The sequence below is a fragment of the Artemia sp. Qi Xiang Cuo genome, chromosome 3 (genome assembly GCF_049724085.1).
Source record: "Artemia sp. Qi Xiang Cuo chromosome 3, ASM4972408v1, whole genome shotgun sequence".
Lineage (NCBI taxonomy): Eukaryota > Metazoa > Arthropoda > Branchiopoda > Anostraca > Artemiidae > Artemia > Artemia sp. Qi Xiang Cuo.
In genome coordinates, this window is record NC_142796.1 from 84,666,187 (window position 1) to 84,681,203 (window position 15,017).

Consider the following 15,017-nt stretch of genomic DNA (forward strand, 5'->3'; position numbering starts at 1 on the left):
TCTCACGCCCACCATGTCCCCAAGCACATCAAATCAAATTTTAGAGATAGAAATTTTTTTCAACGTAGTTGAGGGCTAAAGAAATTAGGTCTTTGAGGATGACAACCCCCCACAGCCCTAAGGGTAAGGGTTGTAAACTATACCCTGGGGCATATAACGCTTTTACAGAAAGCGGTGTTGTAGAAACTTATAAAGGGCTCATTCGACTGGAAATTGAAAGATCTAGTGCTCTTTTTAATAGTCGAAAGTGATTGAAGGGCAACAAAACCCCCTCTCACGCGAACCATTTCCTCAAACACTTCCAATCAAAATTTGGAGATAACCATTTTGTTCAACGTAGTTTAAAGTTCTGGATATTAGGTCTTTGAGAGTGACAACCCCCCCCCCCCCACAACTCTCCGGGCAAGGGTTGTAAGTTATACCCTGGGGGCATATAAGGTTTTTATAGAAAGCGTTGTCGTAGAAACCTCAAAAAGGGCTCATTCGATTGGAAATTAAAAGGGCTAGTGCCCTTTTTAATAGTCGGAAGGGATTGGAGGGCAACTAATCCCCCTCTCACGCCCAAAGTTTTCCCGAGCACATTCAATCAAGATTTTGAGATAGCCATTTTGTTCAACGTAGTTGAAAGGTCCAGAAATTAAGTCTTTGAGGATGACGAATCCCCCACACCCCCCAGGGCAAAGGTTGTAATTTTTGCCCTGGGAGCATATAAGGTTTTTATAGAAAGCTTTGACCTTGAAAGTTCAAAAAGGGCTCATTCAATTGGGAATTGAGAGGGATGGTGCCCTTATTAATAGTCAAAAGCGATTGGAGGGCCAACCCCCCCCCATGCCCATCATTCCCCTAAACCCTTCCAATCAACATTTTGATATAGCCATTTATTTTGAACGTAGTTGAAGGGCCCGGACATTTAGTTTTTGAGTATGAGTATGAGAACCCGTGACAGCCCTCAGGCCTAAGGTTGTAAGTTATGCCCTGGGGGTATATAAGGTTTTTAGAGAATGTGTCGTCGTAGAAACTTCAAAAAGGGCTCATTCAATTGGGAAATGAGATGACTACTGCCCATATCTATACTTAAAAGTGATAGCAGGGCGAAGGCCCCCCACGCCTATAATTTTCCCAAACACTTCCGATCATTATTTTGATATTGCCATTTTGTTGAGCCTAGTTGAAGGGTCTGAAAATTAAATTTTTGAGTATGACAACACCCCCCCCCCCTCCCCCACAGCGCTCAGGGCTAAGATTATAATTTATGCCCTCGGGGCATAACTTACAATCTTAACAATAATGTTTATGTTTTAATGTTTTATAATAAACAATAATGCCCATCATTTCCCCAATCATTTCTATTAACATTCTTATATGGCCATTTTGTTCAACGTAGTTGAAAGGTCTGGAAACTATGTCTTTGAGGATGACAACCCTCTCCCCATAGCTCTCAGGACAAAGGTCCTAAGTTATGCCCTTTGGGCATATAAAGTTTTAATAGAATTTTTTTTCGTAGAAGCTTCAAAAAGGGCTCATTCGACTGGAAATTGAGAGAAATAGTGCCATTTTTATTAGTCGAAAGTGATAAGAGGGCAAATGCCCCCCATGCCCATCATTTCCCCAAACACATCCAATCAAAATTTTTAGATAACCATTTTGTTCAACGTAGTTTAAAGTTCTGGAAATTAGGTCTTTGTGGATGACAACCCCCCCCCCCACAACCCTCAGGGTTAGTGTTGTAAGTTTTTCCCTGTTGGCACAGCAGGTTTATATAGATACTTTCGTTACAGAATATTCAAAAAGGGCCAATTCAATTGAATACTGGAATGACTAGTGACCCTCTTGCTAAGCAGAGGGCAGTTGAGGACGACTAACCCCCTCTCACACCCACCATTTTCCCAAACACTTTCAATCAAGATTTTGAGATAGCCATTTTGTTCAACGTAGTTCAAAGGTCCAGAAATTATGTCTTTCAGGATGACAAACCCACCACACCCCCCAGGGCAAAGGTTGTAATTTTTGCCCTGGGAGCATATAAGGTTTTTATAGAAAGCATTGTCGTAGAAACTTCAAAAAGGGCTCATTCAATTGGGAATTGAGAGGGATGGTGCCCTTATTAATAGTCAAAAGCGATTGGAGGGCCAACCCCCCCCTTCCCATGCCCATCACTCCCCTAAACCCTTCCGATCAACATTTTGATATAGCCATTTATTTTGAACGTAGTTGAAGGGCCCGGACATTTAGTTTTTGAGTATGAGTATGAGAACCCCTGACAGCCCTCAGGGCTAGGGTTGTAAGTTATGCCCTGGGGGCATATAAGCTTTTTACAGAATGTATTGTAGTAGAAACTTCAAAAAGGGCTCATTCAATTGGGAAATGAGATGACTACTGCCCATATCTATACTTAAAAGTGATAGCAGGGCGAAGGCCCCCCACGCCTATAATTTTCCCAAACACTTCCGATCATTATTTTGATATTGCCATTTTGTTGAGCCTAGTTGAAGGGTCTGAAAATTAAATTTTTGAGTATGACAACCCCCCCCCTTACAGCGCTCAGGGCTAAGATTATAATTTATGCCCTCGGGGCATAACTTACAATCTTAACAATAATGTTTATGTTTTAATGTTTTATAATAAACAATAATGCCCATCATTTCCGCAATCATTTCTATTAACATTCTGATATGGCCATTTTGTTCAACGTAGTTGAAAGGTCTGGAAATTTTGTCTTTGAGGATGACAACCCTCTTCCCATTGACCTCAGGACAAGGGTCGTAAGTTATGCCCTTGGGGCATATAACGTTTTTATGGAAATTTTTTTCGTAGAAGCTTCAAAAAGGGCTCATTCGACTGGAAATTGAGAGAAATAGTGCCCTTTTTATTAGTCGAAAGTGATAAGAGGGCAAATGCCCCCCATGCCCATCATTTCCCCAAACACTTACAATCAAAATTTTGAGATAGCCATTGTTCAGCGTGTCAGAGAGGTCTGGAAATTATGTTTTTGAGGATAACAAATCCCCCCCCCCCCAGCCCTCAGGGCAAGGATTTTAAGTTATGCCCTTGGGGCATATAACGTTTTTATAGACAGCTTGGTTATATAAACTTCGGAGGGGGTTCATTGGATGGGTAATCAGAAGCTTTAGTGCTCTTTTTAAGAGTCAAAGTGATCGGAGGGTAGCTACCCCTCCTCCTCCCCCCCCCACACACGTCGCATTGTCCCGAAATGTATCTAATAGAAATTTTGAAACAGTCATTCTATTCAAAATAGTTTAAATATAGTATAACAAGGCTTTTGGGGTTGCCACAAACCCCAGAGATTATGGGCAACGGTTGTAAGTTATGCCCATTGGGTATTTATAGCTTTTATAGAAGGGTTGGTTGTTTAACTTTAGAAGAGGCCCAGTCGATCTCCCTGAAAAAGACTATATTAATATAAAACGAACAGAAATTAATTAACAAAAATTTTACCACAAAATAAGTTTTACAAAAAAGTTAAGAACTCCAATTAATCCAAAAATAAACAAAAATAGAATCAAATAATCTACCAAGCATATATATATATATATATATATATATATATATATATATATATATATATATATATATATATATATATATATATATATATATATATATATATATATATATATATATATATATATATATATATATATATATATATATATATATATATATATATATATATATATATACATTAATATATACATTAATTAAAATACATTTTAATTAAAAAGATACATTAATTGAAAAGATCCTTCCGAAAAACAATTTTTCAAATAAAAATAAAGAGCCATATTAAACCAAAGACTAGCATAAATAAATCCCTATAATAATTTAAACACAAAATGATAAGAAATTACTACAAAAAACATCCCTTCAATAAGAACCATATATTCCTCCAGGGCATAACTTACAACGCCTGCCCTCGGACCCTGGGGGGCTGTGTCTACCCCGGAGTTTTAGTTATATGGTCTTTGAAATATTTTTTTTTACAAAAAGGCTATCTCAAAGCTCTTATGGGAAGGGTTTGAGGAAAAAAGGGCGTGGGGGGGGGTAGGTGCCTGCCCACCCATTTTGGCTCTTAAAAAGTGAACTATAACTTTCAACTTCCAATCGAATGAGCCCTCTTTGAAGTTAATATGAGCATCCCTTCCATAAGACCCATATGTGCCCCCAGGGCATATCTTACAACCCATGCCCCCGGGCCCTGGGGGCTTGTGTAAAAACCAGAATTTTTGTAATATGATCTTTGAAATATTTTTAACAAAATAGTTATCTAAAATTTTTTATCGGATGCATTTGGGAAAAAAGGGTTTGGGGTGGGGAAGTTGGTTACCCTCCGATATATTTTGATGCTTAAAAAGTGAACTAGAGCTTTCAATTTCCAAACAGATGAGCCCTCTCTGAAGTTTATACGAGCATTCCATCCATAAGAACCATATATGCCCCAGGGCATAACTTCTAACCCTTGCCTTGAAGACTGTGGAGGGAGTGTCTTGCTCAAATATATAATTTCCAGAACTTTCAACTACGTCGAACAAAATGGCTATATCAAAATTTTGATTGGATGTGTTAGGGTATATGGAGGGGTGGAAGGGGTGTTAGTTGCCTTCCAATCACTTTCGACTATTAAAAATGGAACTACCCATTTAAATTTCCAATCGAATTAGCCCTTTCTGAAGTTTCTATGACAACGCTTTCTATAAAAACCTTATATGCCCCCAGGGCATAACTTACAACCCTTGCCCTGAGGGCTGTTGGGGGTTTGTTATCCTCAAAGACCTAGTTTCCTGAACTTTCAAGTACGTTGAACAAAATGGATATCTCAAAATTTTGATTGGATGTGTTTGGGGAAAGGTAGGCGTGAGAGGGGGGTTAGTTGCCCTCCAATCACTTACGACTATTAAAAAGGGCACTAGCCGTTTCAAATTTCAATCCACTGAGTCCTTTTTGAAGTTTCTACGACACAACTTTCTATAAAATTTATATACCCCCAGGGTATAACTTACAACGCTTGCCCTGAGGGCTCTAAGGGAGTGTCCTCCTCAAAAACATAATTTTCATGTGGAAAACAACTACGTTGAACAAAATGGCTATCTCAAAATTTTGATTGGATGTGTTTGGGGGACTGGTGGGCGTGGATGGGGTGTTAGTTGACTTCCAATCACTTTTGACCCTTAAAAGGGCACTAGAACTATTGATTTCCAATTGAATGAGCCCCCTTTGAAGTTTTTACGACGACCTTTTCCATATGAGGTGCCTCTGGAAAAAAAATAATAAATAATAAAACATTGGAGCCATATGGCCTTTACTATAGGCAACGCTATAGCGTGGCCTCTGATGTATAGGACATCGCAGTAAATGCCAATTAGCTGGAACCCACGCAAAAAACGAAGTTTGGTTAATGCTAATGAAAGAAAACAAAATAGGATGAAAATATAATAGTTTAGAAACAAATTTCGGCTATATATTTGCAAATTAGGGGTGGGGGGGGATAAAGCATAGCATATACCACATATGCAACCTAACCTAGGTACCTTTTTCCCCCCTAAACCCGAAAAAACAAACGTTTAAATATTGTAAATGCAGTGACAAACCACGGTCTGCAATCCAATTCTCTATTGAAAGAAACCCGTTTGACTAGTTTCTTAAGCATCTTCCCTATATAATATATCGCGTGGGTTCCAGCTAATTGACAAGTACCGATACGCTTATATGCCCCTTCGAAAACCTGCGTGCAAATAATATTTTTGTTTAATTAAAACGTCCTTAAAAGTTTCACTTTAATACTCTTAGCGATATTAGTTACAATATCGTAGTAGTAATATTAGTAGCATATACATGGAGCCTTCTGGCTAGTTCGAAGTCCCCCACCCACACCTTATCCTGAAAGGTCTAACTTATTAATGGAAGCTGTTCTTAAGATATTGCTGTGTAACCCTTTTGAGAATGTGCATAATCATAGTCAATTTGATTCAGTTCAATATCCGCCGAAATATTCTTTGACAGCTTCACCTTAATACCCTTAGCTTACGTATTAGCAGTAGTAGAATTAGCAGCAGTATGCACATAGCACCTTTTATTTTCTTCAACACACCAAACTGTCCCTAGGATATTGCTGATGCGCCCTTTGGCAACCTGTATACAGACGGCGTGATGTGATTCATTTCACCTTCCACCCTCAACATTCCCTGAAAATTCCACCTTCACACCGTTCATTACCGTTAGGTACAGCTGTAATTGTAGTCCCAGTAATAGTATTAGTAGTAGTAATAATAGTAATAGCACTAGTGCTAGTAGCAGCAGTAGTATTAACATATTGCCTTTTGGTCAGCTGAAGATTCCTCTCATCAAGTTCTAGAAGTTTCAACTTAATACAATCAGCTGTTGCCATCACATTGCCGATATATCTTTTTGAAAACCTATATGTTCATGTAGCTGCTTAATTTTCATCTTAAGACAGAAGTAGTAGTCGAACTACTAGTAGTAGTAGTTGTTGTAATAGTAGTAGTAGTAAATGTAATTAAAATAGTAATAGCATTAGCAGTAGCGCGCACAGGGCCGGATTTAAAGCTTTGACGCTTAAGAACCAAGAGTTTTTGCCGCTCCGTTGTTGCAAGATTTTCGGAGTTATTCTCAAAAATTCGGAGCTCATGGAAGCAATTAACAGAACATAATTGATGAGCGAAAAGTGATGAAAGAGAGGGGTAATACTGAACTCTCAACTACAATTCTTGGGAGACATCTGACGGTTTATGAGTGACCATGGAATTCCTACGTTGTTTTAAGGTCACTTTTCTGTGAATAGGCAGCGTGGCGGTAGAGTGCACCTGGCGACGATAAATTACATCAGTCCAGTTTTTGCCAGGAAAAAATTACTCAGTGATAGTTTATTGCTTCCCTTTCATAATGCACCCCTAGGTCCGGGCCTAGGGACCTAGTGGTAAATCCAGGCCTGAACGTGCACATATTTCCTTTTGGTGAATTGACTTTCCCTTTAAGCGCTCTCTGAAAGTTCCAACTTATTACACAAATCCCTTTTTGAGATACGCCTTTTTGAAAATCTGCATGCATATAGTTTCTTTTGATTTAGTTCAAGTTCCACCTCAAATACCCCATTCTGTCAAATTTTCAACTTGATATGCATAGCCTTAATAATGCTAGTTTAATAGTAGCAGAGGTCGTAGTAGGAGCAGTAGTAATAATAATAGTGCTGAATTAGTAGGAGTAGCAACAGTAGTAGCAGCAGTATTAATGGCAGTAGTAGAAGGTAGATGCCCCAGAAGTTTCATCTTGATACGCTAAGCTGTTCAGAAAAAAAGATTGCTGATACACCTGTATCAGCAATCTGTATGTTATTGCGAGTTACCAATTGTTAAAATTTAAGGTTTTTATAGAAGGGATGGTCGTAAAAACTTTGAAGGAGGCTCATTCGATTGGAAATTGAAAGATCAAGTTCAATTTTGAAGAATCAAAGGTAATCATAGGGAAATCAGCCTTTCCCTCTTAACCGACATTTCCCCCCAAATACATCTGATCAAAATAAAAATAAACATTTTGTTCAAAATAGTCTGAAGGTCAAATAACCAAGCCTTTGGGGTTAACAACCCCACCAGCAGCATCTGGGGCAAGGGCTGTAAGTTAAGCTTGTTACTCATTGCTAACACATAAGGTTTTCTTAGAAAAACATTTATTATGAACTCTGGGGGGGGGGGCTCATTCGATTGGAAATCAATATTTCCAGTGCACTTTTTCAGAATTAAAAGTGAACGGAGGGCTTGCACCCCACCCTATTTTTTCCCCAAATACACCCGATCTAAATTTTGACACGGCCATTTTATTTAAAACAGTTCAAAGGTTAAATAACTATGGTTAATAACCCTCAGCCTCTGGTGGAAGGGCTGTAAGTTATACAAGTTGCCTATTTTTAACATAAAAGTTTTTTTTATCAAGAAAAGATGGCATGTTTGATCCTATAAAGAAAAAAAAACATGCATCATTAAGATCAAACCTTAGGGAAATGTCAAGAAGAATGCCAAACACAATCAAAAAGCATTTATTCCTTTATTGGTTGTGAAAAGGAAATACCAGGAACATTTACATGGAACAATACCAGGAAATACCAGGAACATTTCCAGGCGGCTGATGGTATCAGCCACCTCATTCTTTGGAAAATATTTAGGCGCATCTTCAACTAAATCAAGAGGTACAATGTGCATCCAGTTTTAAATGACGTTGTATCTGCAATGTGTCGAGAACAGCTAAGGGTATAAACCTGAGGGTGTGAAGTTTAACCTTTCTGGGTACGTTGAAGAAATGTTGAAAAAAAAAGGCTGGGGTGCAACCAGTCCCCCTCCCATGTCCTTTTTAGTTGCAATCTCCTCAAGGACATCTGATCAAAATTTGTTGTCTAGATTGACAAAGGTCAAATATTTTAAACGCATATGTTTCTTTCTTAACGCCCAAAAGATCTGATTCATCTGAAAAACAGAGTAATAAATAAGCTTTAATGGTTTGTGACATCGGATCTTCTTTTTCTTTTGCAAAAATAAAACAAAGCTTTTCGTAAATACTTTTGACAGGCGTTTATATCATGAATTTAAGAAACAAACAATTTCAACAAGGTGGAACATGTAAAAATTCCAACTTATGTTTTACCCAATGGTATTGCCTAATATTTTTAGAGAAGTGGAGTTCAGTGGTTCAGTTGCACGATGGTTCAGTTACACGAGGGTTCAGAAGCACGGTGGTTCAGTTGCACGATGGTTCAGTTAGACGGTTGTTCAGTTGCATGGTGGTTCAGTTCCACGGTGTTTCAGTTGCACAGTGGTTCAGTTGTACGGTGGTTCAGTTACACGAGCGTTCAGTTACACGGGGGGTCGGTTATACGGGGGTTCAGTTAAACGGGGTTGAGTTGCATGGGGGGTTAAGTTACGCGAGGGTTTAGTTAAATGGGGTTCAGTTGCCTGGTGGTTCAGTTACACGAGCGTTCAGTTACACGGGGGCTCGGTTATACGGGGGTTCAGTTGCACGGTGGTTCAGATACACGGTGGTTCAGTTACATGGTGGTTCAGTTACAGGGGTTCAGTTGCTTGGGGTTTAGTTACACGGTGGTTCAGTTACACGAACACCATATTTTTGTCTTGCTGAGGACGGCCCTTGGACATAGGACCGAAATATTCATTCAAATTATCTCCACTATCTTGCAAAAATATTTCCCTATTGTTCTTCGTGCTTTTGTTGTTTGTTATGAAAAGGCAGTGGGGTCTTCGTCGCTATTTTAGTGTTGTCGCATGACAAGCTCTCGGACTTATTGTTAATGTAGGGAGTTCTTGGCTTTTTACTAAGTTGCGCATCATAACCAGGATACAAAGTCAATGCAAAATAAACAACTCACAGAGACATTTTTGCCAAAGCCTCAATTAACTAAGTTAAATTATTTGAGACTCAAAAAGTGAATTCTTATTCTTGAAATTTCAGCCTCTCTGTGAGTTCTTAGATCAATTTCAAAGATAAAGAGTGCAATAATAAAATCTTTTAGTAATATGATATTCTGTTCTTAAGGAGTAATATGATTGACTTTCAAAAATACATAAAAAAAGACAACCAAAGACTTTTAGTAGAGAAGGAAGTGGCCGTTAGGTTTTTTAACTGAAGGAAGTGGCCGTTAGGTTCTGTGCACATTTTAAGGAGGAGCGGTATAGAAAACTTCCCGGCTATCTCTTCCATGTTAAGTCTTTTAGCATGTTAAATATTCAAGTATTTCATATATAAATGTTTCAGATGTGGACAATTCTGCTGTCTCTTAGCATAGCTTTTGTTCCAAGTTTAGCCATAGAAATTGAAGGTACAGTGACGGATGGTTTCAACCACCGAGAAAGGTTCTTTCTTGTCAAGAAAACAGTTACAAATTTGATTATAACAACAAGCACTACCGCTAGAGGTGTTCAAACATGGTGTTACGCCGTTGTTTCGGGTCTTATACCAGTGTTTTCAACAGGTACATTTTCTTCTGATGCATACCTTGGAACAAACACAATATTTGTCAATTCCGCATCTGCTTGCAGAAAGAGACGTTGGTCTTTTGAAAACCCATTTGATGAATCAATAAAAGGAATTTTGTTTCCATCGGCCATTGCGACCACACATGACGGGGTTGCAGCTCTTGCACCAGAAAAGTAAGTAAAGACCTTAATCAGTCAGTAAAATGACAAAGGTATTAAGATTTTTGAGCAGATACACCAGACACGCTTTTGACCAGTTACAATAATTCTGTAGAAGGGTATATTTTACCCGTCAATGTTTTAGAAGAACCCATTCAAAACTTCCCTTGAGCCCTTTGTTCCCACACCAATAACCCCCGCCTGGCTTGATACTCCTCTAAACTGCATATGTGTTCACAATTATCAATAATATACATATATATATATATATATATATATATATATATATATATATATATATATATATATATATATATATATATATATATATATATATAGTACAAGGAGCCCGTAGGTTTTGCCAAAATTGCCCCGGCATTTGGCACGCGGCAGGCTTCTATGTATGGATTTTCATTGTCGCTTGTTTTCTAACCGCAGTTTTTCGCTGTTTAAGCAATTTAATATCTTTTCATACTGTCTCTATTTAAAGATTTTTGATGATTACTGCAGGTCCGATTTTTAACACAAATATATTATGCAAATATATTTGCAATTAACAGTTTTTTCCTCTTCAAGCAACTTAATATAAACTTCTCCATACATGAAAATCTTCTTTTTCTTTTGCTATTTTCTTTTCTTTTGCTATTTTCTATTTTGCTATTTGCTATTTTGAAATTTTCTTTTGCTATTTTTAGATATATTGTCTTCATGTTTATTATAGAATTATTGAACGCCTGATAGATTTAAGAAAATACAATCTTTTTCTGAAAAAATACCCTCTCCCCCCAAAAGAAAAATCCTTCTATTGAGACAAGATTTAGCTATAGAATATTTACAAGATTGGGGAGTTGAAAATTGAAACGGGAGTAACCCCAAAATAGGATTCATAAGAAAATTGTATATTATTACCTATAGGGCTATCTATAGCCCTATAGGGGATAAATATTACTTATAGGTAATATTTATTACCAAAAGTAATAAATATTACTATAGGTTATCATTTTTTAATGATAATATCTCGATTTTGTTTAATTAAAGCAGGGATGCCAAAATGATAATTTTTTTTCATTTCTAGCGGAGACGGAAGAAAATAATATCAAATTCCCTGGGAAACCATAGAAATATTTTGATAGACCCAGGGCCCCCGGTTTGTACTTTTTCATTGTCCTGGGTATTTTTGGGTTTCTTATAGGCTACTGTCCCAATTTGGCTTTTGTGTTTGCTCCCTTTTATGTAGATTCCTTGGATCTTATTGAATGCCACAGCGAATCTATGACCCAGTTTCCCTGTAATTTGAGGCATATCTGAATAATCTCGACAATTTTGTTGTTCAACCTTTATAATTTTTAAACGATAATACCGCGAATTTCTTTTTATTGTAAGCAGGGATGCCAAAGTTTTTTTTTTTATTTAAAGCAGAGACGGTATCATATCAAAGTGGTATCCAGAGGGGGGGAGGGAATCGTCACATTTAAATGATAATAACTAAAAAAAAATATTTATTGTAAGCAGGGATACCAAAAAGTTATTTCTTTAAAAATTTAAAGCAGACACGGTATCCTATAAAGGCAGTATCCAAAGGTGGGACGAATATGGGGTTTCATTTTTAAATGAAATACCTCGATTTTTTTTTTGTAAGCAGGGATACCAAAAAGTTATTTCTTTAAAAATTTAAAGCAGGCGTGGTATCTTATCAAGGCAGTATCCAAAAGTGGTACGAATATGGGGTTTCATTTTTAAATGAAATACTTCGATTTTTTTTATTGTAAGCAGGGATACCAAAAGGTTATTGTTTCAAAAATTTTAAGCAGACATGGTATACTATCAAGGCAGTATCCAAAGATGGGACGAATATGGGGTTTCTTTTTTAAACGAAATACCTCGATTTTTTTTTTTATTGAAGGCAGGAATGCCAAAAAAGTTATTTCTTCAAAGCAGACATTGAATCCTATCAAGGCAGTGCCCAAAGGTGGGACGAATATGGGGTTTAATTTTTAAATGAAATAACTTAATTTTTTTTATTGAAGGCAGGAATGCCAAAAATGTTATTTCTTTAAAAATTTAAAACAGACACGGTATCCTATCAGGGCAGTATCCCGAGGGGCTTTTTAATGCAATTGGAAGTTCTTCTAATATAAGGTATTTACAAGGTATTTACAAGCGAGAATTATAACCTTTATCAAAGTATTTTTTTTTTCATTGTAATTGAACTGTTTCACCATCTGTATTTTTCAATTTGATAAACTTACTCCTTTTAGATGCAGTTTATAATTTAACTGATACTTATTTTTTTTTGAATTTATGAGTTTCTAATTTGGAATGAATCCCGAAAAGATAAAATGAATAACACCCAAAAGAGCAGCCAAAAGCAATCCAAAAAAACAGCAGTTCAGCATTGGCCTATATGATATATATTCTATAAGGAAGCCAAAAAACTTAAAAATGTACTTTTGTTTTTTAATTGTTATTAAACACCAGTTTTTAATGCGAGGAAGGCTTTTTAGGAATCCAAAAGAGCAAAAAAAAAAAAAAACAATATCAAAGTCGTCCATTTCAAGTGTTTTAAAGGCGACAAAACAGATATAGGCAAAGAGCATTATGAAAAAATTAAGCTTCTAAGTTCAAAATAAGCTCAAACTTATATTTAAAGTTTTTACCTAGATAATTGACGAATTTCGTGACGGTATTTGAAGTTTTGCATGCAATAATGCTCGATGAAAAAAAACTACTAATTTTGATAATTATTTATGTTAAGAATACATAGCTAATAGATACTTCAACTATTATGCAAGGGTTTTGAAACGCCACCGCCAAAAGCCATTTCGTTTTTACCAAATTTCTACTTCTCTTGATGAATAACGAAGAAGACCAGCGTCCAGCCAGTGACTTGCGAAACTCTTAACTCATGAATAGGCCTGAATCTGTTGTAAATTCAAGCTGGGATTTGAGAAAGACTGATGAAAACATTAATATTTCCGGTCAACATTGATCCCGCTGGCGGTGCACCACCGGCGTCTCACCGGCGGCGGCCCCGACACCGTCGGCCTTCCCTTATCGGCGCAGCGCCGGGGTCTCATTGCAATGCTGATGTATATAAAAATGACGTCACAGACATATTTTTGTTCTAAAATTAAGGCTCTTAACGGATTGTTTCAAAATTCTGACCCATCTAGATCGCTTTTTTTGGCCAGAATATTTCAGGATGCCAATTTTCCCGAAAAAATATGGAGCCGTTTTCAAGAAACAATACATAAATACATACATACACAATTATTCCTCACTTATAAAGATAGTATATATATATATATATATATATATATATATATATATATATATATATATATATATATATATATATATATATATATATATATATATATATATATATATATATATATATATATATATATATATATATATATATATATATATATATATATATATATATATATATATATATATATATATATATATATATATATATATATATATATATATATTAATCATAGAATGGTGTTTAATTGATATGAGTGGCTGATATAACTGGGAATTTGTGCTTATGAGTGTGAGTTTAGGAACAATGTATATATTTTTATAAGATTTTTGTCTTGAAGATTGTTTTGATTGATTAAATCCCATCAATTACGTTAAAATTCAATTAAAATGCCAAGAATCTTGATTGCTTAACACTTTACTTAAAGACGTAATTTTAAGAGTAACTTAACTTGATTTATAAAATTGTTCAAATGTAAAATCTTTGAAAAAGAAATTTTCTTAATAATAAATCTGCTTCAATATTCCTTATGCTTAGTTGTCTAGTAAATTTCTTCTTATTTACAGAGCAAGAGAAACTGCAGTTGCTAAGGATGAAATACCTGACGAATTAATGAAAAGCAGCCAAGATTGGGATTGAACTTTATCCAAACTGTTACTCAGAGGTTGACAGCAATTTCGACCATAATTACCACCACTCAGGTCAAAACTGTGATCCTAACGTGCACACCATTGGATCTGGGACTTAGTTCTTGTACGAAGTCTATTTCTCCAAAACTTAAAAAACCTGCATTGTTGGGATGTGCGAAAGCCCTAGCCCTTGAGGAATTTCCAGCGGAGGGGGAAGAAGATCCCTGTCGTCGTCGTCGTGTGAAACCTGACTCACTGGTGAAAACTAAAAAGGAACCATTGCTTCGTAACAGAAATTCAAAATTTGGTGCTTTAAGTTCAAAAATTTTAACCAAATTTTACGATTTTTATCATTTATTTTTGTACTGAAAACAAATTGATTTTCAATAAATTATTTTTATAAGGTATTGAATTCTATAGAGGCCTGAATTAAACTAAAGTTTATGTATCGGTATATTTATCGCCTGAAAATACATTTAAGTGTGAAAAAGTAATATTTATCGTACTCACTAATGTTTAACGCTTTAAAAATTTTACATCGAGTGGGGAAGGATCTAGGCGGGTGGTGGTCACTTTTATTTATAATAAAATTTTAGTTTTTTCAAAAGTAATAATACCATAAAAAATAAAAATGAAGATTTTCTTGTCCCCGAGCCCATTTTAGTTTTATTTGTTTCCAATTAGTTTTTTATTTGTTATTAGTTTTTATTTACAATTAGTTTTTAATTGTTTTACTTAGTTTTATTTGTACTGGAAAACGTGACTTTTTAATATTTATTTCGGTTGTTTCCAATTTATTAACTCAATGACGAATATATTATTTTAGTTATGATGGATTCATAAACAACTATTATTGGTCCATCGATAATAATCGGTGTACATATTTTATTGCTAGATCGAGAGATTTTCATGGTATCGACGACATGGACGTGGAAACATGGA

The 15,017-nt window shown here is 36.0% G+C and overlaps 2 protein-coding genes across 2 annotated transcripts in view; one reads left to right on the forward strand and one right to left on the reverse strand.

Annotated features, from left to right (window-relative positions):
* The window catches only part of LOC148954666 (eukaryotic translation initiation factor 3 subunit B-like), a 68,045-nt gene extending 58,631 nt beyond the window's left edge, over positions 1 to 9,414 (reverse strand). Inside the window, exon 1 of the mRNA XM_089086455.1 lies at positions 9,407 to 9,414. Within this exon, the coding sequence (XP_088942581.1) occupies positions 9,407 to 9,414 (8 nt within the window). The remainder of the gene's footprint in view (positions 1 to 9,406) is intronic.
* A 378-nt stretch (positions 9,415 to 9,792) lies between these two features.
* LOC148954667 (uncharacterized) lies at positions 9,793 to 14,453 on the forward strand. The gene is made up of 2 exons (XM_089086456.1): positions 9,793 to 10,187; positions 14,013 to 14,453. The coding sequence occupies exons 1-2, from the start codon at positions 9,793 to 9,795 to the stop codon at positions 14,083 to 14,085; spliced, it is 468 nt and encodes a 155-aa protein (XP_088942582.1). The 3' UTR covers positions 14,086 to 14,453.
* Positions 14,454 to 15,017: the final 564 nt, after the last annotated feature.